We start from the raw sequence: 23,390 nt of genomic DNA, 5'->3' as shown, positions 1-23,390 counted from the left end.
CAGAGTAAACATGCAATTCAAAAAGCCATGCCTCCCAAATCCTCAATTATCATGCTGAAGAGCTTGGTTTTAATAAATGGGCAGAAACAGGCATAATGACATAATAAGTGTAGTGTTATAGCTGTGGTAGATGAGATGGCTAATAGAGCCAATAGGCAGGAAGTAGCTGTTATCCTAAGAGAGGGAGTGGAAATGATGTCTTAAGACAGCCTGCTGCTGAAAGAGACTTGGTTTTAAGGGATATTTTAAGCATTTTTCATGCTTTGAAATAACTATACAGCTTTTAGTGATAATAGGATTTAAACAAAAAAGTTGCAGATTATTGACAGGAAAGTTGGGAAAATACAGTTTGGAGAACATGAAGAGGTGAGTTTTATAAACGGAGGACAAAAGTGACTTGGGTGTTCACAAAGAGTCTTTCTGCAAACAACTGCAAGTGAAGACCTGGGTCTTACAGAAATTACTAAATTTTTAAATAACATGAATAGAGCACCAGGATTCACTTCTAAAGTCATTTTTTTTAAAATAGACTGGATTTTAACTGTATATGTGAAAGAAGTTAAGAAGTCTTAACACATCATTAACTATCTGGGTAATTATACTCCTTGGTGCTTCAAAGTGGCTTCCAACCTCACATGTCAAGTCTGCAGGGTCACATGAGACAATGGCTGCTCTAGATACAGTCGCTGAACTTGGACTGTCAAGAAAGAAGCGAAGGTAAAGCTGTTGGCTACTTTCTACGTAAAGGATAAAGACTGGTATTGGAGTACAATACCAATCAGGTGTTTTGACTCTGTCACAAAAATAAATAAATAAATAAATAAATAAATAAATAAATAAATAGACAGAAAATAAAGAGGGAAAGCGAAGAGAAGTCTTTTGAGTAGAGATCAGAGAATGCAGCATCAAACCAAAGACAAGGAAGATGAGGGACAAGGCTGAGACAAGATATGTTGTAGTAAGATATTCATAGACATATATAAAGTAAAAGAATTCTCAAGGAAGACAGGAGTTACAGTTAATTAGTCACAAGGACTAAATTATCTCCTACAAGTATGAATCTGAACATAATAATAACTCTTTTGATATTCCCTTAACAAATGAGTCCCAGCACTGGGAGGGAATACCTGCCTTTATCTGGGCGTACAACTTCTGAGACCACACAAACTTTTGAAATCTCAGTATCTTCATTTACTCACATTTACAGCTGTTGAGATTAAATGAGTGAATTAACTTTGCCTACATTTGTTAAGCACGTGCTGGATCCCAGATGTCATGCTTGCTTCTAAGGATAGACAGAGCAATGGATCCTAGAGTCAAAGACTACATAATAGTAGAAAGAGAGACACTGGTCAAAACAGACATTAAGACGCAACCCGTTTATATGTGAGACTCAAGTGGGCTCAAGGAACCAAAGGGCTACATTGAGAATGCTATGATTTGTTATGCCTGAGGTGAGTAGGCAAAGCTTCTAAACAAGAGTTTAAACTGATTTTTTAAAGAATTATTTAAGTATTCTAGGAATAAATGACAGTAAAGGACATTTGGGGCAAAGGGGAATTTGTTAAAAATTCAAGGAAAGCGTCTAGCACAGTTTCTTGGAGAGTCCAAGTCAGAGATATTTGTGTGGCACAGGGTCGGGAGCGAATCACAAGTGATGACAGAGAGGCCCACAGGAGCAAAATCATCAAGGTCCCTTGGAAGCTGTAGTTATATGACTACAGTTTGAGAAGTCTAGAGAGCAGGGAGTTGTTGGACTAGAGCAAAGTGCATCTAGAAAGAGAAATTGAAAATATTGCACAACTGAGAAGAAAGAGCACATGTGATGGACTTTATCTTTGTGATAACAAAATACTATGCCAGTTTTCCCATAAAGTTTATCCTCATTCTCTGAGAAACCATGAGAAGCAAATATATATAAATTACACACACACACACACACACATATATATATATATATATATATATATATATATATATATATATATATATGTGAATTCTGTGTGTGAGAAGCAAATATAAGTACATATATACTTTATATATATATATATATATATATATATATATATATATATATATATGAATTCTGTGTGTGAATTTTCTGTAGACATAAATATGGGCATAGATGTACACCTAAAATAAAAATATCTGAATGAGTTCAGATATTACACATTTATGCTAATTTTCAATGTATGTAAAGCAGTTTCTTTTTCCAGTTTTCTTAATGTCACAATACTCTCTTTCATAGAGATAAAGGCAGTTGTCTAAGCTTTGGATTTAATCTAATGAGAATTTCTTTGTAAAATGAAGAAAGCAGTAGACTGCTTCTTCTATATATTCACTGCCTGCCTCATGGAAGATTCTGTGTTATGCTCTGGGGAAATACAATAAAGGCACAATTCCTACCTTCCAGCAATGCATTTTACAGTAGAGAGAACAGATATGAGTATAAGTGTTTGACATCCTACAACGTACAACGATACAGTATTAATGGGATAGAGTATGATAGAAAGAAAACATAGAATACAAGTTTTAAGTAAAGTTGCCTTTAATATCTGTAACCATGCAGTTTTAACTTTATCATGAAAATAAGAATGAAGATCTAGCATATTTTTACAAGTTTGAAATCTGAGCTCTCACACGATAAAGACTTTTATTATTCCATAGATTAAACCAAATCCCACACAAGTCAGCGTTAACCTGAAGTTCTTACTTTATAAATAGCTTTAATGAGGATTACTAACATACCTATCATTTCAGAGTTAGACATTTTACTCTTGGTTTTCACCACCTCTTCACATCATGACAGAGCTTAAAAGCAGAGAAGTAGGATCAAGAACACAAACAATAAAAAATACTCTGGAGGAAAATAACATTTTATCCACATGAAATGGCTAACATCACAGTTGTCACATTTTGTAAATTTGTAACACAATGTCCTATTTGTGAAAGTCAGAAATTATTTGGACCGGGGTTTTATAACATTGAAATAACTTTCTATGTTTTAGGCCTTGATTCTGTTTTCTATAGTATTTTAAGATTTCTATTTAAAACCAGTTAGATATATTCATAAAAATTATATCACCGTTTAACTGGGTAGTCAATATTTTACCCACAGCCAAATTTTATACTGACAGACAGAATAAAAATAAAGAGCTAGTGGAAACAAATGGTGTTTTCATATAATAATGTACTTCAAAATTAACATTTCAAAGGCTGGTGTTTAAAATACACACACCCAAGATGTTAATAATCATGTTACGTGCAGCTTGTTAAAGCAGCTCATTTGTATTAAAGTCAAACTTGTATAAACATACACATATATAGCAGACGTTGAAGAATAATTTAAAAAGTAATCACCATCAATGCCTACAATGAAACAAGCACTCAACTAAAACGTTTAGCTCTGCATTTGTTTACATAACCTTCTGCAGAAATCACTGCATGCACACAAGGCCCAAGGCAACTCTGTAGTGACATAATATTATTTTGTAACTTCACATATACTTTTTGACATAGATGAATTTATATATTCAATGTATTTCCTACTATCAGCTACATCTCCTCAATTGAAAGACCACGAATTCCCTCTGAAATCTTGCTCAATGAAGATACTAAAAGTGAAGTCATATTTCCATGAAAATGTCTTTGAAGATTATATAAACCTCTCAAAATCCTAGATAAATGTTAGCACATGCCTGTATGAGCTATGGCACTCTCAAATGTGACTAACTCAGAGTAAGTGGGTTAAGTTGTAACTCTTCAGAGATTGCATCCTCAATTGCCTGATATCTTCTTTTAACATCCAAGCTGAATGTGTCATGTTTTGTATTATCCGAGGCTTCATGTTGCAAAGAGGTGGAGGCAAAATGAAACACAAAATTCTCTGTATTGTACAGAAGCACCGAACCATTTGCAGAGATGCCCATGATCTATTAAGATACAGCAATATTGCTGAGTTTGTCCTGCAGTCCCACCACTAGGGAAGTGCACTTCAGAACAATTAAGAGTTTAAGGCCAGCATCAGTAGTGAGTTGAAAACTACTAACAGTTACTGCAAAGTAGGCCTTTCCCAATCTTAAGTCCATAACAGATTTCTTATTAGTTCTAGTATTTTAAATGACATATGTTTATCATTTAGTTTCAGTATTTAGGGATATATATGGCCAGTTTGTTGAGTAATAACCTCAGAGAAACACTAGTCTAAACAGAGGAGAATTTACATTTCCAGTGAAGATACAAAGATTAGTAAACCTAAAAGATTAATAAGTGGCATCTAACAGCACAGTGTCACAAGAGCCTACATACTTAATCAAATCAGATGAATAGTAATCTCATCTGTACTAGCAAAAGAATAATTGCATCTCAGACTACTGTGAATTGCATTACATAACATACCCATTGTGTAGTTAGCAAAGGTTCCTTCTTCACAATGTAAAAGCTAGATTAGAAACCCATTAGAAATGACCAAAATTAGTGAAGTATAGCTCTCAAATTCATTTAAAAAATGGGATGGATTTGTACAAATGTTATATAATTTCCTGTCCTTGCCAATATTTTGATATGCATTTCACAACTTATCTCACCAGAAAGCCAAATTTGGGGTCCAAAACTAAGAATCATATGTAAGTACCTAGTAGGGAGAGAGCTGTTGGTAAGAGAAATGGCCATAAAAATTAGAATTTTTTGATCCTTCACACTTTCTGATAACTTAAGCAGAATGTATTTCATAGGTGTTTTGAACATGGAAAAATAAGATCGCATGGCAACAAAGTACCAAATTACTGAAAGTTTGGCCTATGTAATGGGCAGAAAGCATCCAATCTCATCCTTAGAAACTATAACTGAGTATAAACTAACATTGTTATGTTAAAAAAAATAATCTGGTTAGCTGGTATTCTGTGAGACCAGAAATACATCATTACTTAATCCTCTCTTGAACACTCTCTGCTTCTAATAGAACAACTAGCAAAAATACAGTTGTAGTTGTAAAAAAAACTAGTAAATAGTTGTTAAACTGTGAAAGGTGAACTGTGAAAGGGCAATCTGTGAAAGGGCAATCTATATTAATTAAAGGGTAAACTGTGAAAGGGCAATCTATATTAATCCTTGGAAATCTTTCATATTTTTGGTAAGCAAAAGGTGCGATCATAATAGTTGGCAAAAAAATATATTCTCTTGCATGAGGTCAAACTATTTTCAATCATGATAAGTAATATGATCTATCAGCTCTCAAGAGGAATCATAAATTTATAGAAAATTCCCTTGTTTTGAAGGTAAGACAATGAACTTTGCATAGAAAGAATTTTTAATTTTAATCAGTCATTATCTGGAGTACATCATCATTCCAGATACTTCAAACTGTATTTATTGTCAGAAAGGAAAAGTATTCTAAATTGGTTTTCATCAAACAATTGAAAGAAATAGAACAAATGAAATATGTAGTATTTAAATCACAGTGCTTCACCTTTAACACTGCCAACCAACAAAAGGAAAACAGAAAAGCAATTGTTCGCTGTTTCCTTGTGGAGAGAAATTCATTTTTAAATATATGCCTCTCTTCTAGGCAAAATTAACAAGTTTAGAGATATAGAGATCTTGATACCAAGATTCAGAAACACAGTCTGTCTGAGAAGACAGAAAATCAACATCTAAATGAAGCCATCATTGTAGCAAAATAAAATTCATCCATTAAAGAAAAAAAGTGTAAGACATTTAAAATAAAACAATACTGATAAATTAACTGTCCTTCTTGTTCTGTAATTTGGCTAAAACTTTGAGACCTATGGAGCACGTTTTATTTTCTTGACAAACGTGTGGATTTTAGGAGTCTGAAAAAGGTTACAGTTCTGTGGTTTCAGCTACTGTGCAAACAAAGCCACTGCTGACAGGGATATGGTTGGTCAGATAGAGGGAGAAATAATTTATGCATACTGAAACCTCCATACAGAAGATAAACCATGATGCATATGAATGTAAAATACTATTACATAGCAGTTATAAACTAATATTTACATGAGGTTTGTTCCATAGAGCTCATCACAGTAGGTGGCTGAATTTAGGCACTTGTTTAATCATCTTCTAAAATAAATAGAACAAATGAAATGCATGAACGGATACAAAGGCAGGTGGTACCAGTGCAGCCAACCAATTCATATAAAATTATCAAGCTAGTTTACATTCCAATCCCTGAGGAAGAGCAATGCTGAACTATAAATAAAATCTGCAGAGAAGAACATAAAATGATTAAAAGAATTAATTGGACACAGGTGTTGTTGAACCACATTCTAGGAGAGAAGATACGTGCCTTAGGATCTTCACATTTCAAAGATAATTATGACACTAACTAACCAAAATAGGACTGTAATTGGTAGAATTTTATATCCTCAATCCCCAAAAGAGAGAAAAAGGTAAGGAGATGAAGGTTTTCCAAAGAGGACTAGTGAAATGTATGAATGGTAGAACCAGAAAGGCTATTCAGAATGTTGTCAAAGGATGGACTAACACATTTTATTTTGCATTCCCAGTTAAGGAGAGAGCCCTGTGCCCATCAGACAGAAGAGTGATGGAGTTAGTCTGATACACCTTAAAAATGTGTCAGAGAAGACAGATACTGTGAGCCTAGCAGAATATCTTACTGTACCTCAGAGACCATTAATTAAATAGGCAAGGTGTTTGGTACGTACAGTACTTCTTATATTTGTATACATTATTACTGACATAAAGGTTACAGGGCAAGCAGTATATTAAGCAATATCAAAATATTAAATTTTTTTCAAAAAAAACTCTTCTCTATATTTTTTTAATTATTTGGTTACTTGTACACACTACTTTATTGTTTGTGAAACCTTTGTCTAGTAATATCTAGACCTAATTTTAAGTAACCTTAATAAAAGACAGAAGCCTCGGAAGGATTATGGGTTAAGACAGATTCTTCTTGCTTGGAAATGAGCTGTGTTTTAATTTCTTCTTTAGTTGCTGCCTGAGGCCTCAGCTTTGGTTGTGCTCAGGTTAAAAGCTGGGACAAACACATGCCTTTTACCTATGAAATTATGAATATTTCCAGTTTATGTTACTTTATGCTATGTGAAGACAACATTTTTTTCCCACCAGTAGCATGGAAAGTAACAGATCAAATATGGTACAATCTGTTATGACCAATACTATGCATTACGAAATAGCAATACCTAAAGGGATATTTTGGCATACATTTTTTGCAATATGATTTTGTTGTCGTTTATTGAAGCATGCCGGGCTATTCTGCTTACAGTTGGACACAGGTGTTGTTGAACCACATTCTAGGAGAGAAGATACGTGCCTTAGGATCTTTTAATGGATGAACAGAGTGACCCTTCTGCAATACCACTAGGCGTAAGAATGGACAAAATCACATCAGAGTCAGCTTCATCTGGGGGTTTGGCCCTAGAGAGTGTCCAACCCTGTTAAATTTGTATTGGTTTTGAAATCCCTGAGGAAATGTTCAAAGGCTTTGGCACCATGCAAATTTGAACAAGTTCTCCAGAAGAAATACATTATTCCCCAGGTATTGCTCATTTATCTTTGATCTTCAGGTCTACAGTATAAAAACCTGAGACAATATCTATCTAAGAAAAAAGAAAAAGCTTGCATTTTACAAAATCATCCATTAAGAACATGTGTGAAATTCTCTATATGTAGCTTTATTTCAACTTTTTTTTCTTTTTTTTCTTTTGTCTCTTTTTTTTATTGCTATATTTATTTACATTTCAAATGATTTCCCCTTTTCTGGACCCCCACTCCCCGAAAGTCCCATCAGTCCCCTTCCCTCCCCCTGTTTTCCCACCCGACCCTTCCCACTTCCCTCTTCTGATTTTGCTCTATACTGCTTCACTGAGTCTTTTCAGAACAAGGGGCCACTCCTCCGTTCTTCTTGTACCTCATTTGATGTGAGGATTATGTTTTGGGTATTCCAGTTTTCTAGGTTAATATCCATTTATTAGTGAGTGCATACCATGATTCATCTTTTGAGTCTGGGTTACCTCACTTAGTATGATATTCTCCAGCTCCATCCATTTGCCTAAGAATTTCATGAATTCATTGTTTCTAATGGCTGAATATACTCCATTGTGTAGATATACCACATTTTTTGCATCCACTCTTCTGTTGAGGGACATCCATATGAAAAAAGAATGAGGCGATTCTCTGGAAGACCCCTTATAGGGTCACTGAGTAGACAGGCATGCGACTGTGACCATACTGCCACACTTAGCTTTCTCAAGCTCTTCTTTCTACAACTGTGTTAGTAAATGCAAGCTTCAAGCTAAACAATAAACACTCATACTGTTAACACTGAAATTTCTCTAAAGAAAGCTTTAATCACATAAGCAAAGCCAAAAGACGAAGCTTTTATTTTTTAAAACTGTAAATAAATGTAAACAAAAGTAATATTTATCAACTAGTTTTAACATAAAAAAAACATGTATCAAAGTCTGGTTGCTGGAGATGGTCAGTTTAGACTCCATGTCTCTCATTGCTAGGAGTCTTAGCTAGACTGGAGTTTCTATTGCACTGGTGCATCTCAGAGATGCCTCCTGATTACAGTTGTCTGTCCCACAACGCTCTCCCTTCATCCTCTCCAAACCTGATCCGTCCTATTCCCATCTCCATCTGCAATCCTGGCCACTCCCCATCGACCTGCAATGCTTCTTTTATTTCCCCTTCACCATGAGATTCACACACATCTCTCATTGAAGACCCCCTGCTTCGTTACTTAGCTTCTCTGGGTCTGTGGATTGTAACATAGTTATCTTTTACATTATGGCTAATACCTACTTAATAAGAGATTTCAACTAAAATTAACTCTAAAATCACGACTTAAAAAGTTAAATCAACTATAATTGACCTACAATCAAAAACCTTTGACCTACATTATTCCTGTCTACAAGATAAACTGGGGTAAAAGTAGCTCAGAAATTGTAAAAGTAGCCAACCAATTACCGGTCCAGTTTGAAACCCATTCCATGAGAGATAGCCCACCCCTGACATCACTTGGAGAGTTAGGACTCAGAGGTTGGATAGCCCAGAGACCTAGTATAGAACCAAACACAACTGGCAAAAAACAAAACAAAACAAAACAAGACAAGTCAATGAAATGATTTCTAATGATGTTCTGTCAGCCCAGTTGTCACCAGAGAGGCTTCACACAGCAAGTGATGGAAACAGATGCAGGGAGCCACTGACATTAGGTGGAGCTTAGGGAATACTGTGGAAGAGGGAGAGGAAAGAATTGTAGGACCCCAGAAGAAAACCTACAGAATCAATGTACCTAGGCTCACTGGGCCTCACAGAGAAAGAACTACCAATCACGAGCCTGTATGGGAATGGACTTAGTATTTGTCCACTCTACACTTGTATTAGTGTTGTGTAGCTTGGTCTTCTTGGGGGATTCCTAGCAATAGGAGCAGAGGCTGTCTCTGACTCTGCTGCCTACCTTTGGGACCCTTTCTTCCTACAAGGTTGCCTTGCCCAGGCTTAGTAGGAGAAGAGGTGCAACTTGATATGCCGTTGTTGATTGCTATCTATGAGACGCCTGCCCTTTTCTGAAGAAAGATGGAGATCTGGAGGTGGGGGCGGGGGTGGAAGGCAGATGAAGTGACTAAGAAGAGAGGAAGGAAGAAAAACAGTATCAGGATGTATAAACAGACAGAAAGACAAATAAATAAATGTAGTAAGGCCATAGAGTTAGACCAGTTAAAATACTTCAAACATTAACATTTGAGTGACCTTCCTGACACTTCTAACAAATGTCAAATAACTACTAACAGAAGACATTCCTGTAATAACAAAGAGGGAGACCTGAAGTGGGGGTTATGAGTACATTTCCTTATTATAGTAGACATAAAAGCACTATTTATAAGTGTTAAGGTGATGAGTGAAGATGCTATTTTAACTGGTATTCAGTAGAAATTCTTAATTTCTCTTTATCCACTACAAATTAGGAGCGAAGTGGCAGACTGTCTCTCAATACTGACATTGTTTCTAGACTGTCTTCATTTGGGCTCCTTTAAGGTGTAGTCTGCTCTTGGGTGGCTGGGACACTCAGACATCAATGCACTAATGCTGATTCAGATATGACACTTGCAAGACCATAGTACAGGAGCGGCTATTTTCCCCATCACAATGACTCCTCTTCGCAGCAAACCGATTAGCCACAAATGATGAACATTGCTTTCACTAGTGCAACGGGACAAGCAAAACTTTCTCTCCCAGAATAGAGAGGCATGGTTCTTCTCTTGGAAGGATTCTTCCAATGGATGAAAAACAGGTGTGCCCATAGAAGAGGGGAGGGAGAAGGAGACACCCAAAACAGGACTGTTTTGAAGATTAAGACTCCAAGATACTCAAATACGCATTCCTGCTCATTTCTAGCCTTTCAATGCAAATGTCATTGTTAAGTCTTTAAGAATCTAAAAGAAACAGTCCTACTTTCAAAGGGGAAAAAAAACCCTTTCCTCCAAAGGAGTCTCACTGAGCATATAAAACACACTAAAGGGCAGCACACACCCCCCCAAAAAAAAGGAACTCAAAGATATTTTGGGAATTTTTTTTGTCTTCTAATGCTTTGTCTGGGCTTTTTATTTTTAATCCTGCTGATCTTTCATTATATATTATTTTTTTCTATTTTTAGTGGGTATCCTGTGTGTAAAAATATATGTGTCAGTATCTGTGTGTGTTTCGTGGTCTTTTCACTTGGCTCCTTTTTGTTTTACTTGTTTATTTTGCCCTATTCTGGCCTGATTGTTGTTACTTTATTATGATTTTTATATGCCTGCTTGCTTTCTAATAAGATAGAACAATAAGCGGTGTTGATTTTGGTGGGTGGGGAAGAGGAGACAGTCTGTGAGGAGCTGGAAGAAGAGAAAACATAATCAAAAATATATCATATGAAAGAAAATAAGACACAGGACCTTGAGACTTGCTAGACACTAAGTTTTTTCATATTTAGAGTCATTTGAGATTAAAATACCATCCAATTAAAAATAATTGAATCACCTTCTAATTCCCAATTCTGATTAATCAGACTTAATCAGGCCATCATATATGGACTTTAACCACAACACACAAACACAAGTATAGGGAGAATTAAGTGTGCTCACATGTGTTATTTACTTGGTATTCAGTATTCACAAAGTAAGATTCTAATACTGGTATTGCTGTTAGCCTAGCTCTCATACCAAAATGCTAAGTGAATGTATCTTTATTCTGCTGAATGACAGGCAATATCATGGCAATACACTAACTCTCATTGGGATGCATATTAAATACTTTTCTAAACATGTAACAGCATTTTTCTTATAGCCACCGAGTCACATATGGGCATAAGGAATGAGCAGCTAACTGGACAGGTAAAATGCCTGCCTCGATCAAACTCTTTTTTTATCTTCATTGAATCCTCTTTGACTATCAGAGTATTCTTTACATATTAAAATAATTAGATATGTATCTATGTTTAGATAAAAAATAACTAAAGAAGGCTCAATATTTCCAATGGTGAAGGGTTTTCTCTTTCTTTTTAAATGAAAAGACAATTATTTAAAATGTGAGAATCATTTTATTACTTTGATATACTGGTCTCATGGCAAAGTTTGTTTTGCTTACTTCAGTTCTGCCTGTGAATGACTGAGACAATTGGGGACACTTGTTAATGCTTTAGGCAATACACTTCAGATACTCTAAGTATTTAGCATAATGAAGTTGAATTGATTAATTTACATCAATTTCTTTAATGTTTATTAAAGAAAATGTTTGTTTCAACAGAGATCATGGTTAATAGTCATAGGTAAGGTACATTTTTAGAGTGTCATGAGAATAAAGCAGTTGCCTACAAATCATTTAAAACAAATCATCATGAGAATCTATATTATATACTCAGGGGTATGACTTGATATCAGAATCTAATCCATAAATAAGAGATTCCTCATAAAAAACTTACTGTGCCCCTTTTCCAGAATTAAAATTATGTTACCAAGGACTTGTTGTCAAATGAAAGTGATCAAAAGGTATTGAAGAATGCTAAATATATGTTGGTGTCTCCTTTTGTCCCTTCTGAGAAAACAATTTCTCCCTTAAGTACAGGGATCAAGGTAAGGCACATACAAGGCAAGAGCTCTACCACTAAGCTAAATTTCCATCACAATAGGATTTAATTTAGATGTCCATCAATACCAAACTGGAGTTTGAACCATCTACCAATGTTCCCACTAGCCAAAAGTAATAAAATCACATCAAACAGCCAAAGGAAAGTTCACCCCAGGAAATATAACCCTAGTCATAAGCTAAAAGAAGTTGCTTCTAAAGGTTGTGTCACTTATACTTGATAAATTTCACATTACTGAAAGTCTATGTTCCTATAGAGTGGTTTATGTTGCCATTATAGGTGAAAATCCGTTTGGTATGAATTAATCCAGACATGGAATGTGGAGAACTTCTTTGGTACTCTCTACATAGTTCATATAAATCTATACCATCAATAAGCTCTGTACCTTGCTAATGACAGGATCTCTTTCAAGAACCATCAACCCTCCATAAAATTTCTCAACCTGTGGGTGGCAACCTCCTGGGACCAACATGCAGGTTGCACATCAGATATCCTGTATATTAGATATAATTTTATGTTTGGTTGTTACCATAACCTGAGGAACTGTATTAAAGGTCACATCATTAGGAATGAACTGATGACAGTTCATTCATTATGAAACCCTCACAAGAAACCTAGGGGAGTATGCTTAGTACAACTGTCTCATATTTCAAATGAGGACTTAAGTGATTTTTTTTTTCTTAGAGTCTGAGTTAAATTTTTTTCTACTCCTTTCTCCTGACCTTACATCATATTACCCATAAGGACTCATGTCTATAAAATGCTAAATTCAGGCATGTTTGCCAGGGGGGAGATAGATTGAATAGCATTTTTTAATTCAGTATAGTAGATATAATATAAATGATGATTGCTTTAGTATTGACTACAGGTTCTGAAAATACCTGGACACTCAAATAATCCAACCTACAATTCTTCTGAGCAACTGTTAGCTAAGCATGTGTATCAGCCTAAGTCAGAACAAGAGCTCCTTAACAAGACCATATGATTCTGGGATTCTTTATTGCTGCTCCATACAAGGCATATTGCTATAGCAATGTTCCTAGCAAACTGGAATTCTATCTCAGGGTTTCAGTCCTGCTGTCTAAAAATGATCAAAAGCACTGGTTTTTGAGATTAGACAAAAACAAGGTCAACCTCTTGAGTGTCTTCATTCCTGACAGGAGCCTGGCTTCTGCCTTTTCCATTTTTTTTTCCGGCTCAGGTCCAGTGCAGCCCTAGACACACGCTCAGAGAGGAGCTCCTGCAACTCCACAGTAGTGAGATGCTGCTGACACGGCCATCACTTATTCTGTGGAGTATTTCTTTCGCTCTTTCGCTGATGCCATTATGAAAAATAATGCTGCCACAGCCATACTGACACTTGACACTCTTTCTTATTCATGTGGGTAACTTATTCTGGAAATTTTATTTTCCCAGATGATATTAATGTTTTATAGAGGGGCAATCTAAACATAAACTTCCTTATGGTGGATTTTGTGAGTTTTGCATATTGAAGTATTTTATTAAATTGAAAACTCAAGTTCCTAAAAACAAAAACTACCAAAGATCAGAATGCCTTTGCACTTGGTAAAATTGAAAATGAAGAAACATTTGTTTCTACCCATTACTCATCGCCATTTTAATGGTAATGGGGCTTTCTTTCAAGTCTCAGCTTAATAGGGTGAATTTTTGATTCACTGGAATGGTGCCATTATTAATTTGCAAGTTATTATTATGTATTGACTCACAATAAATAAAATGTTAAATTTTAATACAAGGTTCCTGTGAATCTAGTACATAATCTATAAAAGGATAAAGGTCTCAAATATGTCACTCATAGTTTATGTTCATTTTCAAAACATCTTGGAAAATCTTCTGCATTAAGGCTTAGCATTTATAATTTAGCTAAGAAAACACGCAAAAACCATTTCAAGGCAAAAATCTAAGGGCATTGATGCTGAGGCTATGCGGCCATGCTTAAAACCATGAAAATCTATCTGTTTTCACCTCACGTACAATTCAGCTGATTACTTTTTAATCTAAGATGTACATTTCATAATGATGAATAGAGAGGATTTTATTACAAGCAGTTGAACGAGCTTTTAAAAAACCTTACCTATAGGGCAACGTGTCATTTGTAATAAGAACATATTTTAATATTGAGACATAATGAAATTTATAAATTGGTAATAATCCACCATGTAATGAAATTTTTTAAAGCTGGTTTAAAGTCATCTAAAATACAAAAGACACTTTTTGATATGTTTTAATAATCTTAAACATTCAAAGTTTCAAAAGTTCACATTTGTTAATGAATACGCCTAACAATACTATATAATAGTGGTACCTTTAATTCAAAGTTAAGAGCATTTTCTTTATTTATATACTTCTTTATTTTCAAATTTGAAGAGCAAAAAAGGGCCTTGCTTCCACTGAACTGCATGACAAGTGTGCATTCTACCAGGTAGCCACAACTCCAGCACTAACTACACTTCTAATTTATTTTAATGTTATGATGAAATGCTTCAAATGACATTATTTTTCATTGCATCATAAATGCATAACTAGATGCATTAACATGCTGCATATGTAAAGTGTGGGGAGAAGTGTGTGTGTATAAATAAAGTCCATTGACACAATGCTACTGTTGTAAATTTATTGCTAAGAAGTTAACCTTTTCTCTCAACAGGAGTCAGCTGAATTTGTGGTAGAAAATATACTGCTTTCAGATAATTTTGAAGCTAATCATGGTCTCCATGCTTATATATAATTATATATAAAAGGATGACAATTAGCTAAACATTCTCAGCTATTGAAGGAAAAGTCATAAGAGAACATATATGAGAACATGTAGTCAAAGTAATCACTGATGGCTATATAAGGAAATATATATGTATAAGGAAAATGTGGTTGAATATATGACAGGGGAATCAGCCTTTAAACCGGAAGAAAATCCCACCATTTATGATGACATGAGTGGACCATGACATTATTCTAAGTGAAACCAACCAAGTACAGGTTAATGATTAACAGTTTAATGGATACGCAAAATCTAAAATAGTAGAACTTATGGAATTGGAGTTTGTGGTTTGGCAGAAACAAGCAGAAGGAGGAAAGAGGAAATCACAAAGGACATGTGATTTCTTCCATTTATGAAGGAAGAGTGAGTTGGAGAGTAAGTCATGGGATGGATGGTACACCACTGTGTCTTCAGCTGGCCATAGGTTCTACACTAACAATTTGCTAAATGAGTAGGTCTTATGTTAAGTGCATTCATCTTGAAATAATAAAATGACTGTAAAAATCCTTTTGGAAGTGATAGATATATCTATATCATACATCAAAGCAATAATTTCATGAATGCAAAATAAACTCCAAAATAAGACTATTGTTTACATTGAATGTGGAGAGATTACTGTAGTGATAGATGCAAATATATATGAATGTATATGTATACATGTATGTGAATATCTAAGTATAGGTATAGGGATATTATAAGTTAAATTTGAGCCTTTAAAATCAAATATTGGTATACTAAAAACTTTGCTCAATGTACTCATTTCAACTAAAATAAGTTTCAATTTTGTCTTAATATTGAGTTCTAAAACAATATGTACTATAGGCTCTATTTAATAGCAACAAAGTCAACTATAGATAAATGGAAGCTTATCTAAAATGGAAAACTGATGTAAAAGGACATAAAACAAAAGCATCCTCTCTTTGTTCTGGGGAGATTTAAAACATCACAGCTTGAAGCCAAAGAACCTTACTCGGCACTCACAGATATGAACATTCCTAGAGCATACATATGACCTTCGCAATGTTATATGTAAAGTTATACACATCTTATGAAGTTACCTAATTCTAAAATGCAGAAATGGTACAACATATTTTATCTTATCAGTATATTTCATGTCTTAGAAGCAATATTGTCTACTTATTTTTCTTTATTTCAAAATACACTATCTAGAATATCACTTATCAATTACAGTAAACTCTTTTAAAGGATAATTCATTTATATTTTAAAATTCTGCAATCTAAAATGTTTCCATTTTAATAAGTTGTAATATTTTGAAGTCAATGAATAACAAGTAGGATTTTATTTAATTTTGTTTTTCAAAAAAAGAGGGGAGGTAACTTTTGAAACTCACATTTAAATTCTGGCTAGTTTTCCTTATATACAAAAGACTTCATCCCTGTACTGACCAGTGCTCTCAGTTACCTCTAATGGTGGCATAAACTCAGTGCACAGCACGTCACACTTTCCCTGCAAATTCCATACAATTAGGGAAAAGAGCACTTACCATGTTCCAGGCAGGGTAGAGGTAGTCTGTACCCACAAATTCAAAGTAGTGAGCAAAGCCTTCCTTCAACCACACATCTTCCCACCACACTGGAGTCACAAGATCACCAAACCACTGCAGGGGCAAAAGGAATAGACATCAGGAAAAAGAAAAAAGGAAAGAAAAGAAAAAGAAAAAAAAAAAACAGCATCTATCTCAGAATGAATTTATCTAAAAGTAAAGCACTAAACTGTGATTATCATAACTGGAAGTCATTCCCAAATTGATTCTGTCATGTGAAAATGTATTATGGCAAGACTGTAGTGATTAACAAGATTTCTTGAATAGCACTAGTCTTTTCTTATGGCTGTCCACTGATGGGACGACCTTGGGATCCATTTCGTGGAGGAAGGGAGGGTGCAAATCCTGACCCTACTTCTGTTGGCACACTGTGCTTACAGATAGGAGCCTAGCATGACTGTCCTCTGAAGGGACCCCATCAGCAACTTGCGGAGACAGATGCAGATACTTACAGCCAACCACTAGACTGAGGACAAGGACCCGTATGGAAAAGTTAGGAGAGGACTGAAGGAACTAAAGGGGATAGCAATCCCATAGGAAGACCAATATTCTCAACAAACCCAGACACCTAGGTGCTCTCAGAGACTCAGCCACCAATCAAAGAGCATACAAGGTCTGAGGTACCCCAGGCACATATGTAGCAGAGGACTTGTCTGGCCTCAGTTGGAGAGGATGTGCTTAAATCTGTAGAGACCTGAGGTCCTAGGGAAGGGGGATGCCCAGGGGGAGGGTCACCTCAGAGGCAAAGGGGAGGGGGAATGGAATGAAGAACTGTGGGAGGAGGCACTGGGAAGGGGACAATGTCTGGAATGTAAATAAATAGAATAATTAAATTTTAAAAAGATTTATTTAGTTTATGTATATGAGTGCTCTAGCTACATATAAACCTGCATGCTAGAAGAGGGCTTCAGGACATATTATAGATGATTGTGAGCCAGCATATGGTTGCTGGGAATTCAACTCAGGGTCTCTAGCAATGAACTCAGGCCTCTTAACCCATGAGCCATCTCTCTAGCCTCTAACACTAGTATTTTATGAATGTGCTCAGAGAAGAACAAAATAACAGTCAAGGAACCCAATGTGAAATACTTAAGTTGGTATAGAAATGATCCAGGAATCAAAGCTGATGACAACTGACTTCAGAGATCAAAAGACCTGTTGTAAAGAAGAAAAGACTTGATCCTTGTGACATTACAGAGACAGACTGAAGTAAGTGAGTGGAAATTCAGAATAGACAGTATCTACTGAAGATGCAAAAGTATCTGCTGGTTGTTCAAAAGTGCTCTCTCTCTCTCTCTCTCTCTCTCTCTCTCTCTCTCTCTCTCTCTCTCTCTCTCTGACACAGAGGCGACTCAGAGCCCATATCAGCTAATAAATCCAACCAAAAGTTCTGAAGATCCTACACACTAGATTCTCATAATAAATAGAAATTGAGGCGATAAAATCTAACGCGCAAAGGTTTCAATCGGTGTTTTGGTTAAATAACAATACTTGAACCTTTGGTTTTATCAAAAATATATTACATGCCATGAACATTCAAAAAGACTTGAAATTCAATGAAGAAAACATAGAGAATGTTAAGTATTAGGCATGATAAATAATTTTAAAACTAACAAGGAAAAGCATAAATTCAAGTCTTCAGAGGATAGAAGGATGGAGGTGGAACGGCTTGTAACTGTAGAATCAAAATTATTCTCTGCACAGTTGACAATTGAGCTGGAACATTTAATAATAAGGAGTGAGCCATGAGAAAGCCCTGGGCAAGAAGATTCCATGCAGACAGCAGATGTGAATAAGGAGCAGTGTGTGGACTCTGTGTGGGAATATGTTCTTTAAGAAACAGAGTTATGGAAAGCTGGACTCTGGTTGATCAGGCAGAAGGAAGAGTGAAACAGTCTTGACAGATAGAGACATAGTAGATCATACACAACTTCCAAGAAGCATCACAAGGATAGCTTTGGGGTCTGACCAAGGGTTTCAATGTTAATAAACAAAGTATCAATCTCTAATTCAAATACAAATAAGAGATTGCTCCAAATATGGTAATGGCTATACAGCCTCTACTTTGAATTTTTTCATGGTACACAGAATACATGTTTCTCTTTCAAACTGACAACCCATCTTCAGAATTGTGGCAACAAATAGTTTTGAGGGGATAATAGACAAATCACATGTGACAATCATAATGAAAATTGTGAGATATAGTTCTCCTATCTTCTGTTTCATTTCTTGATGGCAAGTGGCCTCTACCACTGAGCTAGCACAGGAAATTAACGTACAATAGGAACGGTGGGAAATACGGAGCCTTGAACAATTCCAAGACTATCACTGTTCCTTGTGTCAACAGAACAGCATCTAATACCACGTACAGTAATTTGCCAAAAGGAAATTACATTTGCCTTAGAACTGTAGGTCAAGGGGGAAACCAATCTAGCACTGAAAGACCCCAGTTATCCCTGCAGTGGTGACTCTGCAACCTGAGGTCAGAAACATGTCTGGCTTACTGAACACAAGAGTACAATTCTCTCACTGGCTCGCTGTGACAGGAAACTATATTCAGGCAAATCATCACTCAGTGTAGACCTCATTAAATCAGGTTCATTTATAAGCATTTAATTGTTCACCTTTCTTACTAACAGCAGTTGCCCGGTGACTCTTTTTTCAGTTTTTCTGGATTTTTTAAGGGATTTGCAGTTTATCATATACAATGCTATACTGTATGACACTGAGAGTTCAGGAGCTCAAGGCATAAATGGCACCCAAAGTTCCTAGCACGTAGGATGGGCATTGCTTTTTATTAATGATATCTGTTTTCAATGACTTTTTTTCTTCTCTAAATTCACGATTTAACAAGTGCTGGAAACTCGTATGTTACTAACTTCCACAAGTAAGAAAGTTCGTAAAACTGAAATGAGATTAATTTTCCTTTTAGCTTCACTCGGAAGTTGTTCAATTACATATGGATTTTTTACTATGCCAAGTTAAAAAAACATAATCACTCAATGGAAAACAGAGAGTCTGTAAGTTGAGTTAATGAAAGACTTCCTATGTGTCCACGTGACCAGGAAAAAAGAATAACAAACAATTCTGACTGAAACACAAAATTCACCTGCATCTCTCCGCAAAGCAATAAATCATTTCCCTCACTGCACTTACCTTATGGACACGCTAATAGTGAAAGAAATGGAATCACAACTGATCAACAGCTATGCAAGGCTCTGAAAGGGGCAGCCACTCCATCACACATTTCAACTAAACCCAGCGACTGTTGCTTCCTCGACACCATCAGTTTGTGGATGTGTGCTTACCTTATCGCCTGAGAAAAAACGATAGGCCGTGCACACAGAAACTGCACAGCGCTTTGGGTGAGACACAGATGGGCGGATACAGACCCAGGTCCTCATCTGGCTGTCTGAAGTCACCCCACATTCCAGACAATTTCACATTATACTTACACCTGTTCCTCTTCTCGTACCTGGTGACATATTTCATGAACAATGACCATGGTGACATCCAGCAAATAAGAAATAGATGACACGCTGGGATCCAGCAGGATTCTTTGTTCCACAAAAATGCTTAATCCCCAGTTCTCCATAGCAGCGTAAGGATGCTTAGGCACAGCTAAAAGATCTAGAAACAGAATAAAAGAGTTCCAAAGGGTTCAATGACACTGGATCCTAAATTTCACAACTTACAAAGTTTAGAAATCCGAATAAGAAGAAGTGCTTGCTCTTCATTACTTTTTCTTATATTAAACCCTCAGCCATGTCTATGTGACAGTAGAAATATGGGCTATCTCCATCGATGCTGGTCACACTCGTTCATCACACTTCATATCGGGCCCAACACTCCAGGGGGCTGGAAGTATCCGCAACATTATTGATGAGCCCATCCTAATAAGTTTCAGAAATAGCCAGGAAACCAAATGTGGCAGGAACCCCAGAGTCAAAGGCATTCTGCCTTCTAATGAAAATCTATTCAGCCCAGTGCAGAGGCGAGTGTACTAGCACTTTGTCTCGACTGTTTCTCAAAGAAAACATTTCAAACTAATTTCAAGATGTCGTGTCTTTTTTTTTTTCTAATTTCTTAAATTCCTGTATGTTCTTTTGCTCCTGTCAAAATAGAATGCTACATTTAATCCTAGCTTATAGGGAAAACCATTTGAGAATAGATGCAGTTGCAAAGGAAGACTAGAGGGGACCCACGGGCTTCGGGCTGGACTTGCCACCATCAACTACAGATGTGACATCAGTAAATCACTTCAGTTCTCAAGACCACAATTCCCTCAGCTATAAAGTAAAGTTATTGGCCTTTTCTTTAAAATGCCTTCTAGCAAAAAAAAAAAAAATAATAATCCATGATTAGACTGGTCTAAAAATATGTGCTTATTTTAAAAGGTCGTCCAGGTATTATCAACTTCTGATTATGGTGAGCCAAGAAATTCAGGTTTCACTCCACTTCCCCCACACCAGACTCATAGCAATGGTAAACAGACTATTTTGAAAGAACACTAATCACCAAGCTCAAAATATAAACCTCTCAGTGGATCAGAAATGGAATCCAAATGCAAAGTGGTTGTTACATGAATCTATGGTCCTGCTGGTCTCTGGCTCTAAAAGTAGCAGTAGCAGCTTGGGATTGGCTCTGGCCGGACACACTAGGGACAAAGGACCAATGCCAGGTTCACTGTTTGATGTTAAGGGATGAGGTAAGGTGCACACAATGAGAGTAGAAAATGGCTGGTGCTCACTGTGTCCTTCAAGTGACAACAAGGGCCAGGAAGGATTTGAACCCTGGCTCCTATACATGTGTTCTTAATCACCATAAACACCCTCACTCCAAAATGGAAATCCAGTTCCAGCAAAACCAAAATGTGTTCCAGGGCTACCAGTAAATTATATGAGAATAGCATTGTAGTATTGTTTCTCAAAGTTAAAAGGGGAATTTATATGCTTATATGACTTTTCACCAAAATAATACACAAACAAGCATAAAAGCATTTCATAAAGGAATGCTACATAGCAATTAAAATAAGTGATCTCCCCACTGAGTTCTACCCTTACAGGCATCAACACAGACAACCTGAGGAACATAATAATAATAATAAAGAAAAAAGGTATAAGATGACCCCTATGCTCATTAGAAACATTAAAATAATACTGCCTAGTGTATGCATGTCTTACCACAAGCAAAACATTCAAAAATAGTTCTTCATAGTATGTACACATTTTCTCGCATGCAGGACAAGGATAACAATAGAAAATATTCATGTATACATGCACAGGAACTGGTAATAAAGACACTAACTTCAAGATCACGGTTGCTACTGAGGAGAAAGGAAATGATTGTAGGACAGCCACACAAGGAATTAATGTCTTCATATCAGTGTTTTAAAGCTGGTAGTGAGTATGCTGATATTAACAAAATAGTAATCATCCTTTTATGCATGCTTTCGATATTTCACAACAAACAATTAAATAGATTGGCCTTAGCATCCAATTGATCTTTTTTTTTTATTTTTGAATTCACAAATATCTTTTCAGTACTGGTGATGATTTGAAATCTAAAATAGGTATTAAAGTAAGTCAAACATATCTCTCTAATTCCACTACATATTAATCTCATAATGATGGTATGAAAACTATAACATAGAAAAATAAATTATATCAAATACTGTAAAAGAAATATATCCATATGGGAGATTCTTAAAAATGTTATTTATTAGGCTTCAAATGGTGACTAGGATTTTAGTAGGTATGTGGATTAATCTGTTCATTCTTAGGATTTTAATTAACAAAAATAAGTCATATGTGCAAACACTAAGAATTGGCATCCTGCACATATTGTTTGGGCTGTCCTTCAAGCTCCTTGCTGTCTGCATGGTGGTGCTTATATATGGAGAAGTTCAGCTAAGAAGTGGGAAGCAAAAGAAAGAATTGTGCTGAGGAGTGAGTGCTAGGAAACATATTCCAATATGACTATTACAGGATGAATAAGTGTGGCCGGTGTGGGCAAAGCATCCCTCCCCAGTATAATCACCCTCACCTGGCATGTGAGTTTTACAGACAGTTTATTGGAAGACCTGTGCCCAAGTGTATCTTGAAGGAGTATAGTAAATACGGCAGTGCTCAGGTGTGGAAGTAACAAATACTTTGGATAAACAGAAAGGAGGCTGATGGGTTAGCACCAGATAATAGGAGAGATATACCACAGAACTAGTACATAGGGAAAGTACCTAAGAGGTGAATTCACCCACTTTACGTAATTGAAGACATTGTCTACATATTAATGAACTAGGTAATAGGACCACAGCGGGTCGACTTTGCCTGACACTAATACATGGTTACAACAATACTGCCCCAGCTTCAGGAACTTGTGGAAACAGATGAACCTATGTACACCTTTGTTTTTTTCCAGGATGACTCCTGTTGCATGAAGAACTAATTCTGGATCCTACAGATCCTCGTGGTCAGTGTAGAGCCCGGTCCTCACTCACAGCTAAGTGAGCACATCACTTGGGGCTCGATAGGTCCGAAGACGTGGAGAGAAGACTGCAAACATCTGACCCAGATATGCTATGTAGAAGTCTGTGATCAAGGGGAAAATGCACTGAAGCCCAGTTTACAGATTGCAAATTACTATTAAGACGTATAAACAAAAATGCAGCTGAAAAAGCACTTATCACACAAGCATGAATTGTTGGGGTCCATTCCCACCACCTATGGTGGTGCAAGCCTTTAATCCAGCTCTGGTAAGCAGAGACAGGTGGGTTCCTGAGGACCACTCGCTTGCCAGCCCACAGTGACTTCCAGAACACACTGAAAAACCCTATCTGAAAAAAAAAACAGGGTGTGGGGTTCCTGAAGAGGGATGCCCCAAAGTAGCAGACTATTGGCCTCAACATGCACTG

The 23,390-nt window shown here is 36.2% G+C and overlaps 1 protein-coding gene across 1 annotated transcript in view; it reads right to left on the bottom strand.

Moving 5' to 3' along the window:
• Nucleotides 1-23,390, bottom strand: part of Trhde (thyrotropin releasing hormone degrading enzyme) — a 401,117-nt gene that overhangs the window by 160,562 nt on the left and 217,165 nt on the right. The window contains exons 4-5 of the mRNA XM_052165723.1: nucleotides 19,956-20,110; nucleotides 16,421-16,534 (exon numbers count right to left, since the gene is read on the bottom strand). Of these exons, the coding sequence (XP_052021683.1) occupies nucleotides 16,421-16,534; nucleotides 19,956-20,110 (269 nt within the window). The remainder of the gene's footprint in view (nucleotides 1-16,420; nucleotides 16,535-19,955; nucleotides 20,111-23,390) is intronic.

This window comes from Apodemus sylvaticus, chromosome 20, assembly GCF_947179515.1.
Source record: "Apodemus sylvaticus chromosome 20, mApoSyl1.1, whole genome shotgun sequence".
Classification (NCBI taxonomy): Eukaryota; Metazoa; Chordata; class Mammalia; order Rodentia; family Muridae; genus Apodemus; species Apodemus sylvaticus.
This window is presented reverse-complemented; position numbering and strand designations above follow the sequence as displayed.